At 41.2% G+C, this 25,965-nt stretch overlaps 1 protein-coding gene across 1 annotated transcript in view; it reads right to left on the reverse strand.

Moving 5' to 3' along the window:
- Positions 1–25,965, reverse strand: part of B3GLCT (beta 3-glucosyltransferase) — a 587,625-nt gene that overhangs the window by 81,347 nt on the left and 480,313 nt on the right. Inside the window, exon 9 of the mRNA XM_040426156.1 lies at positions 24,779–24,910. Coding sequence (XP_040282090.1) covers positions 24,779–24,910 — 132 coding nt within the window. The remainder of the gene's footprint in view (positions 1–24,778; positions 24,911–25,965) is intronic.

The raw sequence follows: 25,965 nt of genomic DNA on the forward strand, positions 1-25,965 counted from the left end.
CTGAATTAGTAGACAACATGCTTGCAGCATATGAACAACTTGGCTGCCAAATGTCATTGAAAGTGCATTTCTTATATTCCCATCTTGACTTTTTCCCACCCAATTTGGGACACGTAAGTGACGAACATGGAGAGCGGTTCCATAAAGATATTTCTACAATGGAGAACAGGTATCAAGGCCACTGGAATCCCGACATGATGGGGGACTACTGCTGGTTTTTGCAACGGGAAAATATGACCGTTCAAACACAAAAGCAGATGCCTGAAACACTTTTAACAGTACTGGGCCTTGCTCAAGTAAGACTTTTAAACTGAAAAACGAGACTTTTTGAAATTTTGTTATTCCATTACATTTTCATACACTGTTTACTACGCAAACTTTGATGCAGATTAGGTAAACTGTTGGAGTAAAACTTGTTCTGTTCAAAATTATTCAATGCTTTCCAAGTGCTTAATTCATTTAGGCATACTTATGCATAGCAAAATTTTGTGACGTGTTACAACAATTCTGACTTCGGATTTGTAAATCGCACACTCAATTTAGTATAGGACAAATGGTTTTTACCCAGTAGCCGACGAAAAGTAGTTTTTTTGTTGCGTTTAGCATTTTCAATATCTCTTAGACATCATCTAATCTAATATATAAAGCTGAGTGTATGTGTGTGTGTGTGTGTGTGTGTGTGTATGTCCACTAAGGAATCCGCACCGTCGCATTTACAATCACGAAATTTGGCACACAGGTACATCAGGTGTCCTGGAAGATTTTAGATCAGCTCTCTGGGACGTACCGTTCCTGAGATATTCCCAAAAAATGCATTAGCCAATAGAAGCCTGGTCACATGACCCTTATCAGCGAATAGAACCTCACAGGTCCTCCAGCCTCCACATACACAGTTTTACTCCAGGTTTCCATAACAACCCAGCCATTTATCTTCACTGCTGTAGGAGAGCTTTAAAGGAAATCTGTCACCAGGATAATCGCTATTGAAGTAAAGCCATGGCCTAATAGCAATTAGTACCTTATTTCAAGATGTGCCTTTGTTCTAGCAATAGATGTTTTTATCCTCTGAAAATCTAGTTTATCTGGTATGCAAATGAGCCAGTAAGGTGCCTAGAGGGACGTCACTCTTGCAGGAAGGAGCCCAGACACACCCCTTGCCACAATGTGTCCACCCTCAAAAGACTTAAAACCCTCCCCTCCGGTCAGTCTAAGCCACGCCCCTGATCTTGTTAGGCCACGCTCCTGAGCAGGCGGGGATTTCAAAAAATTAAGTTAAAAATCTACTTCTAGGTCCCGCTAAGCCACGCCCAGATCTGTTTAGGACATGCCCCCTCCCACTCCTGAGCCGACAGGGATTGAAAAAATGAAGATAAAAATCTACTTCTTAGTAAATTATCTTGGAAATAGCTCACTAGCCACACAATCACAGGAGGTGCACAATCTGATGAATTCACCCTTCAATTTAAGTAACTGTCAATAGAAGATTGGCACACTCATACATGCGGAGCCCCACGGAGTCTAAACAGTGGCACTGAGGAAGGGGAGAGTTATCCCCGAAACGCGTCTGCGAATGTTTCACCCCTCAAAGATTTGAACCCCGATTGGACAGTGCACTTTTAACTATAAAGGATATCGAGGATTCGAAAAAAAGATGCTTCGCACATACCTACCTTAAATCAGCTGGAAACTATCACTGGGAACACAACCCACGTGATATACAGATTATCGAGAAACCGACGTAGCAAAGACCGGGACGCCGGCCTGCAATCGGAACCAACAACAAACTCGAAAAAACCAGCTGAATAAAAGGGAAGGTAAGCCCACAGTGTCAAGGGGGGGCTGTGGAGGTCATTGTTTTGAGGGCGGGGTGCTGTAGATGTCACTGTTATAGTGGATAGTGTTGATATATTTTAACGACACACACAAACATTAAATGAAATAGATTAAATATACCCGCGTGAAGCCTGGTCCTTCTGCTAGTTTAACATATAAATGTAACAAGCACATGAGGGAGCTTTCTTTTACTATTCAAATTTTAAATATACCGAAGTTATTAAAATATTGAAACTCGCTTTAATCATTATTTTACACAGGAAAAATGTTTTTAATTTAATTTGTCATAATAAGCCAGGAAAATTGTGCAGATGTTCCATGCTCCATAAAACTATTAAAATATTTAATCTGCCTCATCATTTTAACCTCTTCCCGACATGCACCATATATGTACAGCACAGCAGCTCAGTAGCTCCCGCTGAGTGAAACATGTACGATGCAGTGATTGGGTAGGCACAGAAGCTGGGCGCACTCACAGGAGCAAGCCAGTAGTTCCTGCAAAGTGCTGTACATATACAGCACAGTTATTGCGCATGAACAGGAGCCAGTGGCGTAGTGTGTGTGTGGGGGGGGAGGCGCGTTGCCCCAGGCCAAAATTTTAGGGGGCGCCAGGCAGCAGGAATTTCAATGTGGGCCATGGGAGACTATGGCTCCCATCCCCTCCGTTCAGCCTCACAGGCTTCAGGCTAGTGACCTGAAGCCTATGAGGCAGTAAAGCGGAGCAGGAGATCGCGATTACCTCACCGCGTCCTGCGTCGGGTCTCGAGAGATGACGTGATGATGGGCGCAGGAGGTTACGGTCATGTGTTCGTGACCACCCGCGTCGGGACGCTTGAAGACAGGTCAGAAGCGGTGACTGAGTAAGAAAGAGAGGTGAGTATATATATATTTTTTTAATAGGCAGGTCCTGGGGGTACTGTGGGGGTGGGAGACATTATACAAAGGAGGCAATCATATATACAAAGAATGGGGGCCCTGGACTGGGGGCACTATGGGGCTGGGGGACATTATACAAAGGAGGCAATCATATATAGAAAGAATGGGTGCCCTGGACAGGGGGCACTATGGGGCTGGGGAACATTATACAAAGGAGGCAATCATATATAGAAAGAATGGGGGCAATGGTCTGGGGGTACTATGGGGGTGGGGGACATTATACAAAGGAGGCAATCATATATAGAAAGAATGGGGGCCATAATTATTACAATAATAATACAGAGGGGCCAAAATTATTACAATAATACAGAAGGGACCATAATTATTACAATAATAATAATAATACAGAGGGGCCATAATTATTACAATAATTCTACAGAGGGGGCCATTATAATATTAATAATAATAGTACAGAGGGGCAATTATATAATAAAATAATACCAAGGACATTATACATATGGGCACTACGGGGGGAGGTCTTTTATCTAGTGGCACTACAGAGGGTCATTATAACTACATGGGGCACTGCAGCGGGTCTTTATAATTACTTGGACCACTATAGGAGGTATTATAACTACTGCAGACACTATGGGGGACTTTATTACTATTGCGGGCTCTTATAGGGGTATCTTATAGAGGGGCCTTGTTACTGCTGGGGGGATTATTATTGTTGCACATATTAATGGGGATGCTATTGGAGGTACTGTGGGGCAGTGTTCCTCAACTCCAGTCCTCAGGGCCCACCTACTGGTCATGATTTGAGAGTATCCCACAAAATGAATACCTGTGTTAAGTCCTGATGCACTGAAACTAATTGTATCATCTGCTCAATACTAAGGAAATCCTGAGCACGTGACCGGCAGGTGGACCCTGAGGACTGGAGTTGAGGAACCCTGCTGTAGGGAACACTATTACCATTAAGGACAGTTTGGGAGCATATTATTATGGGGTATATTTAAATGGAACTAGCTCAGTATTGGAGGTAGCAGCAGGATGACAGTGTTTAGGCACCAGGAAGGGGAGGATGATAGTAAAGTGAGGAATATAAAATAAAATTATTTGAAACTCTGCAGAGACGAGACACAGCTGAAAGAAGGTGTCATGGCGGTCTAATCTCCGAATGAAGACATTGAGGAAAGTCTACATGACAGGAGATGTCACTGGATGTAACAGGTATATGCTGCTGTATTCTACTGCATATTTTGTAGCAATATATGTAATCTCCATCCAAATATCTGTTTCACGGTAGGGTTGTGCGTGTTCTGAATTCTGGGGCCTCACATTTGTATTCAGAGAGTTATCACTGTGTTATCTGTGGTGTTACATAGGACTGCAGGTGACATCTACTACATTATCTGTAAAAAGGGCGTGGCCACAGGTTGGGGGGGGGGGCGCAATACTTGGCTTGCCCTGGGTGCTGGCAACCCACGCTACGCCACTGACAGGATCCGTGCTTGCTCAATGACTAACAGCCAGGCTTCTTCTGTAACTGCCGGCGATCGGGGATAATTGTATGCTGTCCATTTAACCATTTTTATGCGGTGGTCATTGTTGACTAACGCATCTAAGGGTTTTACAGATAATGTCAGGGAAGAGATGGACTGGGCAAAATAAATATTTTAGTAGGTCCCTTTGTTTTCCTGGGAGATAAGCAGTCACCAAAAGTGTCTGGCAGCGGATTTGTCTGCTTCACCCATAGAATACACAAAAGTGTTCGGCCGAATATCCATGTAGGAGGAAGTCAGGAGAGATAGCTGTCGGCCGAATGATAGTTTAGCTGAGAGCAAAATGTATATGGCCACCTTAAGTCTCTGATGGACCCGCTGAGCAAAACATATTGCGCTGTGAAGTGCCATAGGTCGAAAAAACAGCAATTTTTATTCTGCAAGTTTACCGTGCATTTATTCATTTCATGACCTAGTCCAGGGATCAGCAACCTCTGACACTACAGGTGCCCTGAAACTACAACTACCAGAATGCTCCATTCACTTCTATGGGAGTTGTGAGAACAGCTGAGCATGATTGCATGCTGGGAGTTGTAGTTTTACAGCAGCTGGAGTGCCGAAGGTTGCTGATCCCTGACCTAGTTTATGAAACACTTGTGGGGTCTAGCCAATAAACATAATCCCAGGAGAATTTCATGAGGGCTTTAGTTTCCAAAATGCGCTAAATTTTGGGGGATTTACACTGTACTCAGGGGCTATGCAAAAGTGAAATAGTGCCCGAGTACCATTCCAGCGAAATCTGCGCTTCAAAAGCCAAATGGTGTACCTTCCATTCTGAGCCATGCAGTGTGGCCATACAACATTTACGATCACATATGGGGTGTTGCCATATTCAGAAAAAATGCATAACACATTGTCTGGTGCTTTTTTTTTCCTGCTGCTCCTTGTGAAAATGAAACATTTGGGGCTAAAGCAATATTTTTTTGGAATTAATGTAATTTTGCATTTTCACAGCCTAAGGCCTCATGCACACGACCGTTCTGTTTTTTTCCGTTCCACAAAAAACGGAAGCCGCCCGTGTTGCCTTCCGCAATTTGCGGAACGGGCACCGGCAATATAAATGCCTATTCTTGTCTGCAAAGCGCGGACAAGAATAGGACATGTTCTATTTTTTTAGCGGGGCCGCGGATCGGAGCAACGGGTGCGGACAGCACACGGAGCGCTGTCCGCATCTTTTGCGGCCCCATTGAAGTGAATGAGTGCGCATCTGAGCCGCCAAAACGGCGGCTCGGATGCGGACCCAAACAACGGACGTGTGCATGAGGCCTAATTCTAATAAATTCTATGAAACAATTCTGGGGTGAAAATGCTCACTACACCGCTAGATAAATTCCTTGAGGGTTGTAGATTTCAATATGGGGTATTTTGAAGGGCTATTCTTACAGCTCAAGACATGTTGCCTAAATTAATCTCAATAAAATCAAGGCCCTAAAACACAAAGTGTGCCTTAATTTCTGATTGTATTTGAAACGTTTAGCACACTACAGTACCACATGGGTTATTTCAATTTTTTACTATTAATCCTTGCTGTGTTAGAGTAAAAAATTGGATTAAGATGGAAAATCTGTAAAATATATATATATATATTTCACCTACTTTTTGTTTTACTTTATGTAGAACAACTAAAGGGTTAACAAAGTTTCTAAATTCAGTTTTGAATACTTTTAGTGGTGTAGTTTCATTTATGGTAGTTTCCCAGTATGTAAGCCCGTTAAAGTCACTTCTCAACTGACTTTGTCCTTAAAGGGGTTGGCTCATCTGAGACAATGGGGGCATATCACTAGGATCTGCAGGACCTGTAAAGGGAATCTTACTTACCAGTTTCTCAGCACCGTTTCCCTACCCCTTTTTCTCCAGTCCTGCGATGCTCCTCTGGGCTCCAGCGATTTCAACATTCGGTTTGACATCGCCGCAGCCAATTACAGGCCACGGTGGTGTCAGGGTCCCCTTGCGACCATTTGTCATGTTGCAAAGGGGAGCCTGACATCATCGCAGTCTGTGATTGGTTGTATCAATATCAAATGTATGTAAAATGTAAATCAATGTAATTAAATACAGAATGCAATGATTTGCAAACCCATATTTTATTTACAATAGATCGTAGAATAAATATATTTTTGTATAACGAAAGCATATTATTTTGTCAATTATTGAGTGCTTTCATTCTATAACTCCGGCTAGTTTTTTCCCCTTTTTTGTATATTCAAAGTCTTCAAAATTTTATGTTGAGGAATGTTTTTATAAAATTGTGCCAGAAATTTTAAATCCAGTTTTTTGCAGATTGGTGGACCTCTGTCCATCTTTGCTTTTGAGAGACTCTGCCTATCTAAGGGTGGGTTCACAGCACGTTTTATACCTCTGTTTGACATATATGTTACAAAAAAAGGATATAAAAACGTAGCACACCACATTCTTGTATCCTGCACAGTCCAGTAAAAAAACATATACCGTATTTTTCGCCCCATAAGACACACTTTTTCTCCCCAAAGTGGGGAAAAATGCCCCTGCGCCTTATGGGGCAAATACTAATGAGCGCTTCCATTATGGAAGCGCTCATTAGTACCGGAGGACCAGGAAGCGGTGAAGGGTCTGTACGCACCGCTTCCTGGTCCTCGGCTGTTGGGTGTGAAGGCTGTGCACCGCGTGAGGGTGCTCTGTGACCTTGCGCTGTGCACGCCAGTTCACAGCACAGCCAACAGCAGGAGGCAGAGGATCACGATGTGAGGAGCGGTGGCGTTCAGGAGCAGGAGAGGTAAGTGTTTTTTTTAATTTTGTGATCTCAGGCTGAATTATGGCAGGGGGCTGCTCACATATGGCTGGGGGCTGATTATATGACTGGGGGCTGATATGAGGCATGGGGGTCTCATCTGAGGTCTGATTGGGGGTGATTCACATTGGGGTCTGATCTGAGATCTTATTAACATTGGGGATCTGATTGGGGCTGTGAGCTGAGGTCTGATTAACACTGGGGGTCTGATTGCTGATCTGAGGTCTAATGAAAAATGTTTTTTCTTATTGTCCTCGTCTAAAACCTAGGTGTGTCTTATAGGGCGAAAAATACGATACTTATTTTTTACAACGGTAAAAAAAGTATACTTTTTTTTTTTTTACAATAGAACACTATGGTGAATGGATGCCACTGTTTGGCATCAGTCTGAGGCATCTGTTTAACGCATACTTTTTTTTGTATACGTTAAACGGATGGGAAAAACGTCACGTGAACCCAGCCTTACATGTTCTTTTAATACCCAGTTGTTTTTTTAGGTCTGATTGGGGTTCTGGTCTGAGGTCTGAGAATCACTGGGGGTCTGATCAACACTGGGGGTCCAATATGAGGTCTGAGAATTATGGGGGATCTTCATCAACACTGGGGGTCCGATATGAGGTCTGAGAATCATGGTGGGTCTGACTAGGGGTTTCATCAACACTGGGGGTCTGATCTGAGGTCTGAGAATCACTGGGGCTTTGATTTGAGGTATAGGAAACACTAGGGGTCTGATTGGGGCTCTGATTTGAGGTTTGAGAAACACTGGGGGTCTAATCTGATTAGCATTGCGGATCTGATCTGAGGTCCGATGAAATTTTTTTTTTCTTATTTTTCTCCTCTAAAACCTAGGCACGTCTTATGGGCAGGTGAATCTTATGGGGCGAAAAATACAGTACATTGTCTAAAAATGTCTCTCTTTTTCATCTTCCATTGTGCATTATTTCTGCCTCTCATATTAAATTTACAGAGAATAATCCATAAAATTAGAGTTACAGTAGTTATATAAAATTTTCATTCATGATGTGTGTTGTATCAATTCTGCTATGAATGCAGAGTGACTACTTCAATTACATATGTAATTATGTTAAAATATTAAACCAATGTTTACTCCATAATGGGAGTAGGAAGAGACTGAAGTGCAAAACATTAGTTGTTCGCATCAGTAATAAATTGCTTTGTGTGTTGGCTGTCAATCAATAGTAACTTTATTGAGAGGATAATTACTCCTCGGGATGCCTTGAGTTTGATTTGCAGATTTCTGTAATTTATTAAGAAAGACATATGCTGATTTAGATAAGACAGAATCTAACACTGGAACCATTTAATCACAAAGCGTAAAAATAAAGAGAATACAAAAAGCAGAGTCAGTTACAAAAGAAATTCCACTGTAGGATAAAAGTTGCCTAAAATGTCAACTACCACCTCACATAATACTCTAGCTGGGCAACAGCTATGGGCGACTTATTTTTAGGCTGGATTCACGGTAGTGGTACTGTTCCACACGGCCAAACTACAGGTGGTTTATGATGCATTTCTGGCATGTCAAAAAGAAAAAGATCATCTGTATCAAGCAGGACAACAATAGACATATTACAGTGGATTGTACAAAGTGATCAAACAATGGCAGGTTTCAGTCACCTATGGTTAAAAATAAAAAGTTTAAGAATGTTTTTAAAAATGTAAAAAAATATATAAAAGAATATTTCCCCACTTTTTCAAAATTCAAAAATAAACATAAATTGGTATTGTTGTGTCAGAAAGTGTCGAAAATATTGCATCCTTCATAGTGAATGTCATAAAAAAGAAATCCCATTACCAGAGTCTGGCCCAAAAAAATTACAATTCAAAAATTATTAAAAAGTCATATGTTACCAATAAAACCTACAGCTCACAACTAAAAAAAAATAATATTATTTTAAAAGTAGTAAAAAATAAACTACATAAACTTGGTATTGTCTTAATTGTACTAACTTGCAGAATAAACTTAACGTAATTTTTACTGCAAACTGAATGCGGTAAAACAAAAAACCAAAACCCAAGGTGGAATTGCCTTTCTTCTCCCATTCTACCCCACAAATATTTTTTTTTACAGCTTGTCAGTACATTATTTGGGTTATTAAATGGTGCTATAAAAAAATACAATTTGTCTCGCAAAAAAAAACCAAGTTGTTACAATGTTATATTGACGGAAAGTGGCTTTTGGAAGTCGGGTGAAAAAAAGAAAAACAATTATGCCAAAACTGGCTTGGTCCTAAAAGGGGTACTCCAGGACTTTACTACTAAAGGCCTGTCCTTGGGAAAGGCCATCAAGATTTGTTTGGTCCCAAACCCTGCACCCACCGGTCAGCCATTCCAGGTCTGTTCCAGCGCTGGAACTAAACGTCCATTGTGCTTGGACGGAGCTGGTTACAGCATTGCTGTTCCCATTCACATCAATGGGAGCAGCACTGCAGTATCCAGCTCTGTCTACTACTCTGGAACAGCTGAGTGGTGGGAGTGAGGGGTGTAGAAAACCTCCAATCTGATACTGATCTGATCAATTCTAAGGGTAATAGTTCTTTAAGCTTAAGGCTATGGGCCACAAATGGTGTAATCACTGAAAAAGGCTGAAGGCAAGACCCGCTGTGATTCCTGCAGCAATGCTGCTGCAAGAAGCAGCCCATTTTGGCAGTTTTTATTTTGCTGGAGCTGATGTCATAGTAAACCACTGTTGGATGTATCCTAAATCAAGTTCTTATGTTAAACTTATTTTTAAGAATTTCTGGTGTTTTTTTAATTATTTTTCATGTCCCTCGCTATATTAAAATAATCATGAGTTCTTGCAGTTTTCATTGTCCAATAAGCCTAATAATAGTCGGATACTTCATATTCTGTGCTGATCACTTCTAAGCAGTCATCCCATTATCATCACAGGCAGGATTACAATGAAACGTAACAAGTATATATACAAATAACAAACAACAGTTGATGGTTACTGCTCCCCCCCCCTCACACACACTCCTCGTACATTGACCTCTGCAGAGGTCACAAACCATGACTAGAAAAGCCTCCCAAAGTCAATGGGTCATCAACAGTCTACAAGTCCCTATGGTCCATTTGGCTGCTGTAAAGCATATCTCTGCTGTCAACTGCAGCTCAGGCAAGATATTTGCCCACATATTCAAGTGAAACTTTTAGAAAACGTCTACAATCATAAAGTAAAAAATAATCCCATACAAAAACCAAACAAACCTGTTGTACCCCCCATAAAATGTGTGCATTTTATTAAATAATAAAATAAAGAACAAGGACAAGTTCGATCCACTTGATGAAAAGCTATGGGGCAACGGTATAACCTACAAATACTTATCTATTCCTGCATTTCACATTGGTACATATACAGTTGCAATAAAAAGTATGTGAACCCTTTGGAATGATATGGATTTCTGCACAAATTGGTCATAAAATGTGATCTGATCTTCATCTAAGTCCCAACAATAGACAATCACAGTCTGCTTAAACTAATAACACACAAAGAATTAAATGTTACCATGTTTTTATTGAACACACCATGTAAACATTCAAAGTGTAGGTGGAAAAAGTATGTGAACCCTTGGATTTAATAACTGGTTAAACCTCCTTTGGCAGCAATAACTTCAACCAAACGTTTCCTGTAGTTGCAGATCAGACGTGCACAACGGTCAGGAGTAATTCTTGACCATTCCTCTTTACAGAACTGTTTCAGTTCAGCAATGTTCTTGGGATGTCTGGTGTGAATCGCTTTCTTGAGGTCATGCCACAGCATCTCAATCGGGTTGAGGTCAGGACTCTGACTGGGACACTCCAGAAGGCGTATTTTCTTCTGTTTAAGGCATTATGTTCTTTATTTACTTCTATGCTTTGGGTCGTTGTCCTGTTGCAACACCCATCTTCTGTTGAGCTTAAGCTAGTGGACAGATGGCCTTAAGTTCTCCTGCAAAATGTCTTGATAAACTTGGGAATTCATTTTTCCTTCGATGATAGCAATCCATCCAGGCCCTGACGCAGCAAAGCAGCCCCAAACCATGGTGCCCCCACCACCATACTTCACAGTTGGGATGAGGTTTTGATGTTGGTGTGCTGTGCCTCTTTTTCTCCACACATAGTGTTGTGTGTCTCTTCCAAACAACTCAACTTTGGTTTCATCTGTGCACAAAATATTTTGCCAGTACTGCTGTGAAACATCCAGGTGCTCTTGTGCAAACTGTAAGCATGCAGCAATTTTTTTTTGGACAGCAGTGGCTTCCTCTGTGGTATCCTCCCATAAAATCCATTCTTGTTTAGTGTTTTATGTATCGTAGATTCGCTAACAGGGATGTTAGCATATGCCAGAGACTTTTGTAAGTCTTTAGCTGACACTCTAGGATTCTTCTTCACCTCATTGAGCAGTCTGTGCTGTGCTCTTGCAGTCATCTTTACAGGACGGCCACTCCTAGTGAGAGTAGCAGCAGTGCTGAACTTCCTCCATTTATAGACAATTTGTCTTACCGTGGACTGATGAACAGCAAGGCTTTTGGAGATACTTTTATAACACTTTCCAGCTTTATGCAAGTCAACAATTCTTAATCGTAGGTCTTCTGAGAGCTCTTTTGTGCGAGGCATTATTCACATCAGACAATGTTTCTTGTGAAAAGCAAACCAGAACTGGTGTGTGTTTTTTATAGGGCAGGGCAGCTGTAACCAACACCTCCAATCTCATCTCATTAATTGGACTCCAGTTGGCTGACACATCACTCCAATTAGCTCTTGGAGATGTCATTAGTCTAGGGGATCACATACTTTTTCCACCTGCACTGTGAATGTTTACATGGTGTGTTCAATAAAAACATGGTAACATTTAATTCTTTGTGTGTTATTAGTTTAAGCAGACTGTGATTGTCTATTGTTGTGACTTAGATGAAGATCAGATCACATTTTATGACCAATTTGTGCAGAAATCCATATAATTCCAAAGGGTTCACATACTTTTTTTTGCAACTGTACTTTGCACTGTTCACCTGTTGCTATACCACAACATAGTCCCGACATAAGAGGATACTTACTTAACCGCAGCACATGCAACATTAGTCCTGATGCCCTGGTACTTCGACATGCGTTTCACTTTCAGTTCATCAGGAGGCATACAGGAAGAGTAAGCCAGAAAGATAAGACGGACCAATCTACCAATGAGTTGATGGTCATATACTAAGCCTAGATTCCCTGTCACCGAAAGGGAGGAATACTCAGCGCTTACTCAAACTGACCTGCTCCGAAGCAAGGAGCTTTCGCCCACCATCCAAGGCATGGGTGCATTCCTTAAATCGTAGGTGGACAGTTTGAGCATGTGCTGAGGGTTCCTATCATCTATTTACAAAGTCTTAATGCCACAGACCATCGGCGCTACTTAGTAACAATAGTGCAGCAGTGTCCCTGACAGCGCTGTACCTCCGCTGTAGTCACACACAGAAAACAACTTCAAATAGAATATGGGGATGCCGCACACCTCTGCTTTACCTACTATGTGTTATAATATGGGGGTACTGTTTAGGGGTCAAGCCTAATGGGCTGTTTTGTGGATTTTCTTATTTCTCTTATTCAAGGGGCTCCAACGGTCTCCACTGAAGGCAGACAAAGTTCTTTTAACAGTCTTATTCAAAAGCCCGCCCTGGCCGGTGGCGCAGCCTTTACGTTTTGAATCTCGCTCATGCTCACAGTGTGGAGCAGGTGACGTCACCTGCTCCACACTGTGAGCACGAGCGAGATTCAAAAAGTAAAGGCTGCGCCACCGGCCAGGGCGGGCTTTTGAATAAGACTGTTAAAAGATCTTTGTCTGCCTTCAGTGGAGACCGTTGGAGCTCCTTGAATAAGAGAAATAAGAAAATCCACAAAACCTGAACCGAACCCCCAGCGGACTTTGCAGATCCTCCTCGCGATTATTGCTAAGAAAATAAGGTAAAACAGCCCATTAGGCTTGACCCCTAAACAGTACCCCCATTTTATAACACATAGTAGGTAAAGCAGAGGTGCGCGGCATCCCCATATTCTATTTGAGGTGTCTATCATCTGGTGACAGGTTATGTAGGCTTAGCATATGACTGGCCAGGTAGTTCATTGGTGAATTGGTCTTCTTATTCTGCTCTTACTCCTTTTTCCGTACACCTCCTGACGACGCCAAAGCAAAACACATGTCAAGATTCTAAGGCATCAGAACTACTATTCTGTGCTGTTTTAAAAGGCTATGTACACCTTTGGGGGCATATTTTTTTTTATTAGTGCATTGTACTCATTATAAGCTAAAAATCATTTTTCCAACTGGGCTTTATTTAAAAAAAATGGAGTCCTTTTCTCTGTACAGAGCTGAGATCCTCTACTAGCAGGATCTTAATTTTCTCTCTGCTCAGTCAGACAGGGAGCTGATGGGCTCCTTATCTCTGCTCTCAGACATTATAAACACTCAAGATACCAATGAGCAATAAAACACAAAATCGGAATGCAGCTGTACAACACAAATAGAATGCAAGTGTCAAAAAAGAATAGCTCCTAGATTGGACAAACCCAGACACTCAGCATATACACAGATAGAATACAAAAATGTAGGAAGCTGGCGCGAAACACGTGTCGGGGTCTCTAAGAGGTGCCACTAGCCAGGTCTGTATTGTGTATTTTTTGTTTTATTGATTTCAATAAAGATACATTTTTGGATATATATTATATCTGTGTATATGCTGAGTGTCTGGGTTTATCCCATCTAGGAGCTATTATAAACACTCATCAAAGCTCAATCCGTATCTTACGGATAAGAATGTGACTTAAATAACTGTTTATGACCTCTTAGTAATTTAGAGATGAGGGTTATTAGATGACCAACACAAAGTGAAAGTGAGATGGACACAGCTAGAAAATGCAATTATAAAAATTATTGTTCTCATTGGTCTACATAGCCTTTAAACTATTCTTCTTTTATTTCAAGGCAATTTTCTAGTATAACAACTAATTGACAGGGGGATGCAAAGCATACATACCAATGTGATATGCAGTGATAGATATGTATATGTAGGGTATACGGTTATTCTGTAGCTTTTTATCAAGTGGATCAATTGAATATTTAATAAAAGGTATGCACTTTATGGGAGTACAAAAGGCTCTTTTTTCTTTTTGTATTGAATTAATTGTTATCTTGGTATAATTGGTAGAGTCGTATAATTTGGCATAATTGGTATAATTTGGTATAATACATTGGTATAATTCCCTGTGATGAAAAAGTTACAAAGAAAGTCTGTTAATAGGGTTAATAAATCTGATAATAAAAACAGGTTAGAAAGTATATGTACAAGCTATGGTTTTAATTAGTAACAAAAATAATAATTAAAAAAAATAGGCAAGGCATTCTCTTGAAACAATAATGAAGCCTGCAGACCGTTCTGAATTTTCAAGGGGAAATTGCTATTTTTAAATTAAAAACCGCAAAAAGAAAAAAGTATATTTAGCCTCAAAATCTCCAAGCCAATTGCTACCTTCAAGTCTGAGCATTGTCTCCTTCCATGTGCAAAATGGTGTGAAGGCTGGCACTGTGCACACTCCTTTTACAGTCTGCACAGTAGCAGCCTCTGCCATTATGATAAAAAAAAAAATTAAATGTATTTATTTTATGCTCTTATATAACGCTGTTATATTCTGAAGCGCTTTACAGACATTATCATCCCACTCTCCCCAATGGGGCTCACAATCTATGTTCCCTATCAGTATGTCTTTGGAGTGTGGGAGGAAACCAGAGAACCCAGAGGAAACCCACACAAACATGGGGAGAACATACAAACTCCATGCAGATGTTGTCCTTGGTCAGATTCAAACTGAGGACCCCAGCACTGCAAGGCACCAGTGCTAACCACTGAGCCTCCATGCACAGGTAAGAAGACAACACTCAAGGTTGATGGTTGAACTCGGCTTAGAGATTCTTAGACACAACCACGTGGAGTGGTGAGACTATATACCCCCCCTTTTTTTTTTTGCTATTTTGCTGTGTTTTTCGGAGAGAGCTCTGAGTTGACTTAATCTAAGGATCTGCATCTTCTGTCCATAACTACAGGAGAGGATAAGTGACTCATAGTAGCTCATTTAATGTCTGTTGGCGTGCTCTGTGTGGTTTTTTTTATAGTCAAGAGATGAGGGACTCAAATCTTCCAAATTTGTCATCAATAACCTAGCAGTCTGACATAGCTATTAGGGTACATGTACTCGACTGTAATGTATTCAGATTTATCCAATGGATTTTTGTGTGGTTTCTGCTACATTTCCGCACCAAAATCTGCATGTGTTAATTGTGGATTTTGTCACAGATTTTTATGTGTATTTGGCTCAGATCTCACCCTTTGCATTGCAAACACTGAAATTTTCACCGAAAATTTACACAAACAACTGACATTCTGCAGATTTCCTCGTGGAAAATGTCTGAACCATGTACATGATATTTTGAAAATCTCATCTACTAAACCCCTTAAGGACTCGGCCCTATTTCACCTTCTGGACTTGGCCCATTTATTGCAAATCTGACCAGTGTCACTTTAAGTGCTGATAACTTTAACCGCCTCCAGACCGCCTAACGCAGGATCGCGTTCCGGAGGCGGCTGACTCAGGCACAATCACGCATCTACGCGTCATCTCGCGAGACTACGCTCACAGCCGGCCCGCGCATGCGCATCGCGGGCCGGCAAAAGTTAGAGGACAAGTTCGTCATCAGCCTGCCAGCCAATGATCGTCGCTGGCAGGCTGATGATTTTCAAAAAAACGAATCAGAAGCCATCTAACACATTATATTTATAAATATAATGTGTTAAATGGCTTCTCTGCTCCTCTGCTGGTCCTTTTCGTCAGTTGGTCCCAGCAGAGGAGCACACATCACTGTAAGTACACAAGACACAACACTTAGCCCCAGATCACCCCCCATCACCCCAATTAACCCCTTGATCGCCCCTGTCAATCACCTAGTGAAAGGGAAAAAAGTGATCAGTGTAAACTGTCACTTTTTTTTTTCACTAGTATTGACGGTTAGGTTTAGGATAGTTTAGGCCCCTTTGTTAGGCAGTTAGCGTCGGTTAGTGCCCAGCCCACCGCACCTCAGTCACTGATTCGCTGATTAGCGTATCGCTAATCAGCATTTGTACTTTTATAGTATCTGTAAGTGATCAGAACTGATCACAGTCAGATCTATAATAGTATTAGTGTCACCTTAGCTCGCCCTCCACCCAAAATGCAGTGTTTGCCCGATCAGGCCTGATCGGTCGCCCACACGTGCGTTCACCCACGCCCGCCCCAGTGCCAAAAAAAAATATATATTTTTTTGATCACTGCACAATCACTTCACAAGCGCTACGGCGATAAAAAAAATCAGTTTTGATATTTTTTATCAATCGCAGCGGCTTCCGGTACTTCGCTAGCCTCCCATTTGTAAGACAGGCTTGCTTTTTTTCTTGGGTAGTCTCAGGAAATACCCCCTAAATTTAGTTGACCAAATGGCAAATAAGGGGAATTCTTCTGAAGAGGCTTACAGGATTCTGACCCAGACGGATGAGGAATGGGAACCCTCATCTGACGAATCCAGCGGGTCAGAATATGAACCTGTAGAAAGCAGTGGCAGTCTGACCCAAAGTTCGAACGAGGAGGTTGAGGTCCCTGATACCACCAGGCGTACCCGGCCCCGTGTTGCTAGACCCCAGGTTGCGCAGGATACGATTCAAGGGCAGCAGAGTGGGGCTGGCGCTGTAGGATTACGTGGTGAGGCATACACCAGCAGCGCAGCCCATCCTGGACCTAGTACCAGCACTGCCGTACAACATGGTGAAGTGGCGAGCACCAGAAGGGCAGTTGAAGCTGGTACGGTGGCACGTGCAGTAGTTCCCCCGTCCCAGCCACCGCACAGACAGGCCCGTAGAGCCCCTAGAGTCCCTGAGGTGCTGGCAAACCCTGATTGGCAGACCCCAACTTCAGCCGCACCAATAGATCCCCCTTTCACCGCCCAGTCTGGAGTTCGGGTTGAGACAGCTCAGATCGGTTCGGCACTGGGATTTTTTGAGCTGTTCTTGACCGCGGAGCTCTTGGACTTAGTCGTGGCAGAAACAAATCGGTATGCCACTCAATTTATAGCCGCCAACCCGGGAAGCTTTTATGTCCAGTCTTTCCGGTGGAAACCCGTCCAAGTTTCCAAATTTAAAATTTTTCTGGGCCTTCTCCTCAACATGGGCCTAACCAAAAAGCATGAATTGCGGTCATATTGGTCCACGAACCCAAATCATCACATGCCCATGTTCTCTGCTGCCATGTCCAGGGCACGATTTGAGGCCATCCTGCGTTTCCTGCACTTTAGCGACAACAGCACCTCTCGTCCCAGAGGCCACCCAGCTTTTGACCGGCTCCACAAAATTCGGCCCCTCATAGACCACCAAAACATCTGCATAGACGAGTCCCTTATACATTTTACCGGGCGCCTTGGCTTCAAACAATACATCCCAAGCAAGCGCGCCCGGTATGGGGTCAAATTGTATAAGCTCTGTGAAAGGGCCACAGGCTATACCCACAAATTTTGGATCTATGAGGGTAAACATCAGACCCTGGAGCCGGTCGGTTGCCCTGACTACCTGGGGAGCAGTGGGAAGACAGTCTGGGACTTGGTGTCACCCTTATTTGGCAAGGGGTACCATCTTTATGTGGACAATTTTTACACAAGTGTGCCCCTCTTCAGGCATTTGGTCCTAGAACAGATTGGCTGCTGTGGCACCGCGCCACTCGCCGGGGCTTCCACCAGCGGCTCGTTACCACCCGTCTTGCAAGGGGGGAGAGGGCTGCCTTGTGTAACGAAGAACTGCTCGTGGTGAAATGGAGAGACAAGCGTGACGTTTACATGCTCTCCTCCATTCACGCAGACACGACAATACAAATAGAACGAGAAACCAGTGTCATTGAAAAGTCCCTCTCTGTCCACGACTATAATTTGCTCATGGGAGGGGTGGACTTCAATGACCAGATGTTGGCTCCTTATTTAGTGTCCCGCCGCACCAGACGCTGGTATAAGAAGGTGTCTGTATATTTAATTCAATTGGCTGTATATAATAGTTTTGTTCTCTACAGTAAGGCTGGGAGAACAGGATCCTTCCTCAAATTTCAGGAAGAGATCATCGAGAACCTCCTGTATCCAGGAGGTTCCGTGGCCCCATCCACCAGTGTAGTGAGCCATCTACACGAGCGACATTTCCCCAGTGTCGTTGCTGGTACCTCAACCCAAGCGTCACCCCGAGAAAGATGTCGTGTCTGTAGCAGGAGTGGAATAAGGCGTGACACCCGCTATTTCTGTCCTGACTGCCCTGACCTATGCTTAGGGGAGTGTTTCCGGAAGTACCACACACAGGTACACTTAGCATAGGGATTACGTTACACAGGACAGGCACACAGGGCTATTAGGGCCCTTTCAATCACAGCTGCTGCAAACCTCTCCTTTCACCTGGGACAAAGTGCATAATGTACTTCGCCACATCTCTGGGCGATTTGCGCTTTGCACATTGTCCCATGGGGAAGGAGAGGTTTGTTCTATAAAAGGTAAAAAAAATATTTAAAAAATCACCGGTAAGCAAAAAAGTTAATGTTCTGTTCAAAAAGTGAAATAAAGTTTATAAAAGTTAATGTTCCGTTCAAATGTTATATAAAGTTAATGTTAGCCCAGAGGCTGAACGAAAAAAAATAATCTCACTACCCGTATGCTCAATATAAGGAGAATAGCAGAAACTCCTAATGCTGGCCATACATATAATGATTGCGGAGACGCTCAAATGCCAGGGCAGTACAAACACCCCACAAATGACCCCATTTTGGAAAGAAGACACCCCAAGGTATTCGCTGAGGGGCATATTGAGTCCATAAAAGATTGAAATTTTTGTCCCAAGTTAGCGATAAGAGAGACTTTGTGAGAAAAAACAAAAAAAAACAATTTCCGCTAACTTGTGCCAAAAAAAAAAATCGATGAACTCGCCATGCCCCTCATGGAATACCTTGGGGTGTCTTCTTTCCAAAATGGGGTCACATGTTGGGTATTTATACTGCCCTGGCATTTTAGGGGCCCTAAAGCGTGAGAAGAAGTCTGGAATCCAAATGTCTAAAAATGCCCTCCTAAAAGGAATTTGGGCCCCTTTGCGCATCCAGGCTGCAAAAAAGTGTCACACATGTGGTATCGCCGTACTCAGGAGAAGTTGGGCAATGTGTTTTGGGGTGTCTTTTTACATATACCAATGCTGGGTGAGATAAATATCTCTGTCAAATGACAACTTTGTATAAAAAAATGGGAAAAGTTGACATTTAGAGAGATATTTCTCTCACCCAGCATGGGTATATGTAAAAAGACACCCCAAAACACATTGCCCTACTTCTTCTGAGTACGGAGATACCACATGTGTGACACTTTTTTGCAGCCTAGGTGGGCAAAGGGGCTCACATTCTAAAGAGCACCTTTAGGATTTCACAGGGCATTTTTAACACATTTGGATTTCAAACTACTTCTCACGCATTAGGGCCCCTAAAATGCCAGGGCAGTATAACTACCCCACAAGTGACCCCATTTTGGAAATAAGACACCCCAAGGTATTTCGTGATGGGCATAGTGAGTTCATGGAAGTTTTTATTTTTTGTCACAAGTTAGTGGAATATGAGACTTTGTAAGAAAAAAAAAAAATCAACATTTTCCGCTAACTTGTGACAAAAGAAAAAAAATTCTAGGAACTCGCCATGCCCCTCACGGAATACCTTGGGGTGTCTTCTTTCCAAAATGGGGTCACTTGTGGGGTAGTTATACTGCCCTGGCATTTTAGGGGCCCTAATGCATGAGAAGTAGTTTGAAATCAAAATGTGTAAAAAATGCCCTGTGAAATCCTAAAGGTGCTCTCTGGAATTTGGGCCCCTTTGCCCACCTAGGCTGCAAAAAGTGTCACACATGTGGTATCGCCATACTCAGGAGAAGTTGGGCAATGTGTTTTGGGGTGTCTTTTTACATATACCCATGCTGGGTGAGAGAAATATCTCTCTAAAAGACAACTTTTCTCATTTTTTTATAGAAAGTTGTCATTTGACAGAGATATTTATCTCACCCAGCATGGGCATGTGTAAAAAGACACCCCAAAACATATTGCCCAACTTCTCCTGAGTACGGCGATACCACATGTGTGACACTTTTTTGAAGCCTAGGTGGGCAAAGGGGCCCAAATTCTAAAGAGCACCTTTAGGATTTCACAGGGCATTTTTTACACATTTGGATTTCAAACTACTTCTCACGCATTAGGGCTCCTAAAATGCCAGGGCAGTATAACTACCCCACAAGTGACCCCGTTTTGGAAAGAAGACACCCCAAGATATTTCGTGATGGGCATAGTGAGTTCATGGAAGTTTTTATTTTTTGTCACAAGTTAGTGGAATATGAGACTTTGTAAGAAAAAAAAAAATATCATAATTTTCCGCTAACTTGTGACAAAAAATAAAAAGTTCTATTAACTCACTATGCCCATAAGCGAATACCTTAGGGTGTCTACTTTCCAAAATTGGGTCATTTGTGGGATGTTTCTACTGTCTGGGCATTGTAGAACCTCAGGAAACATGACAGGTGCTCAGAAAGTTAGAGCTGCTTCAAAATGCAGAAATTCCCATTTTTGTACCATAGTTTGTAAACGCTATAACTTTTGCGCAAACCAATAAATATACACTTATTGCATTTTTTTATCAAAGACATGTAGAACAATAAATTTAGAGAAAAATTTATATATAAATGTAGTTTTATTTGAAAAAATTTACAACAGAAAGTGAAAAATGACATTTTTTGCAAAAAATTTGGTAAATTTTGATTAATAACAAAAAAAGTAAAAATGACAGCAGCAATGAAATACCACCAAATGAAAGCTCTATTAGTGAGAAGAAAAGGAGGTAAAATTAATTTGGGTGGTAAGTTGTATGACCGAGCAATAAACCGTGAAAGTAGTGTAGTACAGAATTGTAAAAAGTGGTCTGGTCATTAAGGGGGTTTAAGCTAGGAGAGTTGAGGTGGTTAAAACGCTTTGACTTATCCAGGCCATTCTGAGAATGTTATTTCATCACATATTGTACTTCATGACACTGATAAAATGAAGTAAAAAAAATTCATTTTTATTTTTAAAAAAATACCAAAATGTACCAAAATTTTTTGAAAAATTGCAAATTTCAAAGTTTCAATTTCTCTACTTCTATAATACATAGTAATACCTCCAAAAATAGTTACTACTTATCATTCCCAAAATGATCCAAACATGAAGTAGACATATGGGGAATGTAATGTTATTTTTTGGGGATGTTACAAGGCTTAGAAGTTTAGAAGCAAATCTTAAAATTTTTCAGAAATTTTCAAAAACCCAATTTTTAGGGACCAGTTCAGTTCTGAAGTCACTTTGCGAGGCTTACATAATAGAAACCACCCAAAAATGACCCCATTCTAGAAACTACACCCCTCAAGGTATTTAAAACTAATTTTACAAACTTTGTTAACCCTTTAGGTGTTCCACAAGAATTTGGCAGATTTTCCATTTTAATAATTTTTTTTCCAGTTACAACGCAAGGGTTAACAGCCAATCCAAACTCAATACTTATGGCCCTGATTCTGTAGTTTACAGAAACACCCCATATGTGGTTGTAAACTACTGTACAGGCACACGGCAGGGCGCAGAAGGAAAAGAATGCCATACGGTTTTTGGAAGGCAGATTTTGCTGGACTGGTTTTTTTGACACCATGTCCCATTTGAAACCCCCTGATGCAACCCTAGAGTAGAAACTCCATAAAAGTGACCCCATCTAAGAAACTACACCCCTCAAGGTATTCAAAACTGATTTTACAAACGTTGTTAACCCTTTAGGTGTTCCACAAGAATTAATGGAAAATAGAGATACAATTTCAAAATTTCACTTTTTTGGCAGATTTTCCATTTTAATATTTTTTTTACTTTCACAAAGCAAGGGTTAACAGCCAAACCAAACTCAATACTTATGGCCCTGATTCTGTAGTTTACAGAAACACCCCATATGTGGTCGTAAACAGCTGTACGGGCACACGGCAGGGCGCAGAAGGAAAGGAATGCCATACGGTTTTTGGAAGGCAGATTTTGCTGGACTTTTTTTTGGACACCATGTCCCATTTGAAGCCCCCCTGATGCACCCCTAGAGTAGAAACTCCAAAAAAGTGGCCCCATTTTAGAAACTACGGGATAGGGTGGCAGTATTGTTGGTACTAGTTTAGGGTACATATGATTCTTGGTTGCTCTATATTCCATTTTTTGTGGGGCAAGATAACAAGAAATAGCTGTTTTGGCACCGTTTTTATTTTTTGTTTTTTACAACATTCATCTGACAGGTTAGATCATGTGATATTTTTATAGACCAGGTTGTCACGGATGCGGAGATACCTAATATGTATACTTTTTTTTTTATTTATGTAAGTTTTACACAATGATTTCCTTTTTTAAAGCAAAAAAAAATCATGTTTTAGTGTTTCCATAGTCTGAGAGCCATAATTTTTTCAGTTTTTAAGCGATTACTTGGGTAGGGTATGATTTTTGCGGGATGAGATGACGGTTTGATTTGCACTATTTTGGGGTGCATATGACTTTTTGATCGCTTCCTATTACACTTTTTTGTGATGTAAGGTGACAATTTTTTTTTTTTATTTAGCACAGTTTTTATTTTTTATTTTTTACGGTGTTCATCTGAGGGGTTAGGTCATGTGATATGTTTATAGAGCCGGGTGATACGAATGCGGCGATACCAAATATGTATACTTTTTTTTATTTATGTAAGTTTTACACAATAATATAATTTTTGAAACAAAAAACAAATCATGTTTTAGTGTCTCCATATTCTGAGAGCCATAGTTTTTTTAGTTTTTGGGCGATTATCTTAGGTAGGGTCTAATTTTTTGCGGGATGAGATGGCGGTTTGATTGGCACTATTTTGGGGTGCATATGACTTTTTGATCGCTTGCTATAACACTTTTTTGTGATGTAAGGTGACAAAAAATGGTTTATTTAGCACAGTTTTTATTTTTTATTTTTTACGGTGTTCATCTGAGGGGTTAGGTCATGTTATATTTTTATAGAGCCGGGCAATACGAATGCGGCAATACCAAATATGTGTACTTTTTTTTATTTATGTAAGTTTTACACAATAGCAGCTTTTTTAAAACAAAAATAATTATGTTTTAGTGTCTCCATATTCTGAGCCATAGTTTTTTTATTTTTTGGGCGATTGTCTCAGGTAGGGGCTTATTTTTTGCGGGATGAGGTGACGGTTAGATTAGTACTATTTTGGTGGGCAAACGCCTTTTTGATCGCTTGCTGTTGTACTTTTTGTGATGTAAGGTGACAAAAAAAATAGTTTATTTAGCACAGTTTTTATTTTTTACTGTGTTCATCTGAGTGGTTAGGTCATGTGATATGTTTATAGAGCCGGTCGATACGGACGCGGCGATAGCTAATATGTATAGTTTTTTTTTTTCCCCTAATTTTTACCAATTTTTTTTTACTTTATTTGGGGAAAATGACGTTTTTGTTTATTTTTACTTGAAACTTTTAATTTTTTTGGGGGGAAAACTTTATTTTTTCAACTTTGTATCTCACAGGGTCTTCACCGGAAGGCAGCGCAGATGCCTCAGGAGGGCATCGCGCTGCCTTCCATGCCATCGTGTCCCCCCCACAGCCCCATGGGGACCCAATGGCACCCCTGCCGCACCAGGTATTTGAGCAGATGCCTCAGGAGGGCATCGCGCTGCCTTCCATGCCATCGTGTCCCCCCCACAGCCCCATGGGGACCCAATGGCACCCCTGCCGCACTCAATGATTTGAGCAGGCACCTTGTTCCGATCACAGCCCGCCGGGTGGCGGTTATCGGAAAAACACATGATGTACCGATACGTCATGTGTCCTTAAGAATTCGTACCGGTACAACATGGGTCCCTAAGGGGTTAAAAGAGTTGTCCTATGAAAAAATATTGTACAGTTTTCAATCCAGCACTTGGATGTTAATACTTTTGTAATTCCATGTAATTAAAAATTTTGAATAGCCACTGAGTTATTCATTAAAATGTATCTGTATAGTGCCACCTGCTGTGTTTTTTTCTTTCTTATTTCTTTGTCCTGCTCACTGAGAAGGCCGCACATGCTCAGTTTCATCCTTCAACTGCCTCCTGAGCTGTGATAGGGACAGCTGAGACACGCCCCCTGAGATGCAGCGGAACAGACACTCCCCTTGAGCTGTCAGCTTGATATAAATATACCAGAGCAATGAATGGGGAAATCTCTGGATCCATGTGAGGTACAAGGCTGGTTCTAGCTTTGTTAGAAAAAGGTTGTCATGCACTATATGATGTCTGATTTTCAGTTTTTACATTGGTCATGGGATAAACCTTTTAAGCTATTACTGTATTATGCAGTGCATTTTCCACACAAATATCTGCACATAATACACACCACAAGCATGTGGCCTTAGAATATTACCGCTTGCTGTTTCTACACTTTAATAAGTTATCAAGCTCTCTGCTGGAGGCTAGTGAACTTCTTCCTCAGCACAGCATGCAGCTGGGTGCACTCAATTTACACTGTCACTAAAACAAGAACACACACAAAGATGTTACTACTTCCAACAGCAAAAGAATACTGTATGTTGTTTCCTAAACTTGCACGAAATTAATACTCACACAGACTGGTATGGTGTTGGTGAAAGTGGTGGCGCATTCTGCTGCTTTCGGAGACTTTGGATCTTCTGTGCAAAACTCTGGAACCGATGTAAGCTCCAGGGCATCAACTTTCTGCCATATGAACAGGGCAATCTATAGAAAAACAAGAAAGCTTACTGAAAAACATTTAACCTAATAGCGTGCAGTACTGACACTACCAAATTTACATTAGAGCAAAAGGTTCTTAATATTTAGTGACTGCATAAAACATTTAGTTTTGCATTTGTGTTTTCCTTCTTTTTATCTAAATTGCTCTAAAATTGTATGCACATCAGTTTTAAAGTACGGTGCTGACAAAAAGTATTTGGTCCTTCCACTTTCTTCTATTTTTACACATTCATCACACATGAATGTTTCAGATCTTCAAAGACAGACAAAATTAGACACATATAATGTAACCCAAGAAAACGCTAAATTTTGTTACTGAATAATGATTATTGAAGGAAAAATGTTGTTCAGCCCTATATGGCCACTAAATCAACCAGGTAACCAAATTCAATTGAGAATTTGGTTTCATTTCACTAACTACATACACCCTGGCATGATTACTGACCAATGGAAGTGAAAAAAAAAACAATAGAAAAACAATGGCCTCATTTAGTCATCTCAATGCAAAAGTCTTTTACAATCCAGAATACCAAGAAGAAAAGCCTAAATATTTCTCTGCCCCTTAAACGGAACCTGTCACCAACATGTACTTGGCATATGAAACTAATGGGATGGAGCTGCAGGGCACATTACACTGAAATCAATCATGTCTCCGGTAACACCGTCAGCAGTGCCTTTTGCAGAAACAAAACTTTAAAAAAAAAGTACCTGTCTGTATATAAATGAGGATCCTGGGGTAATCTATTGTCTCACGGTAATGCGGTCACCGGTCCAAACCTGTCCATCTTACTTTGATTGACATCCCCTTAGCTTGGAAACATAATCACCCAGCATCACTGAAATCTTGAGCATGATGAGATTTATATATATATATATATATATATTATCAATTTATATCTATCTATATACATCTTGGCTCACTACTTCTGTCTGGAGAAGAACAGTAAATTAACTGCTTGGGCGCAAAGGAACCAACGCAACTTGCAGATTGGATGAGATGAGAACTTCGTTATTATAGGTTATGCACAGAAACAACGCGT

Source organism: Bufo bufo, chromosome 3, assembly GCF_905171765.1.
Source record: "Bufo bufo chromosome 3, aBufBuf1.1, whole genome shotgun sequence".
Lineage (NCBI taxonomy): Eukaryota > Metazoa > Chordata > Amphibia > Anura > Bufonidae > Bufo > Bufo bufo.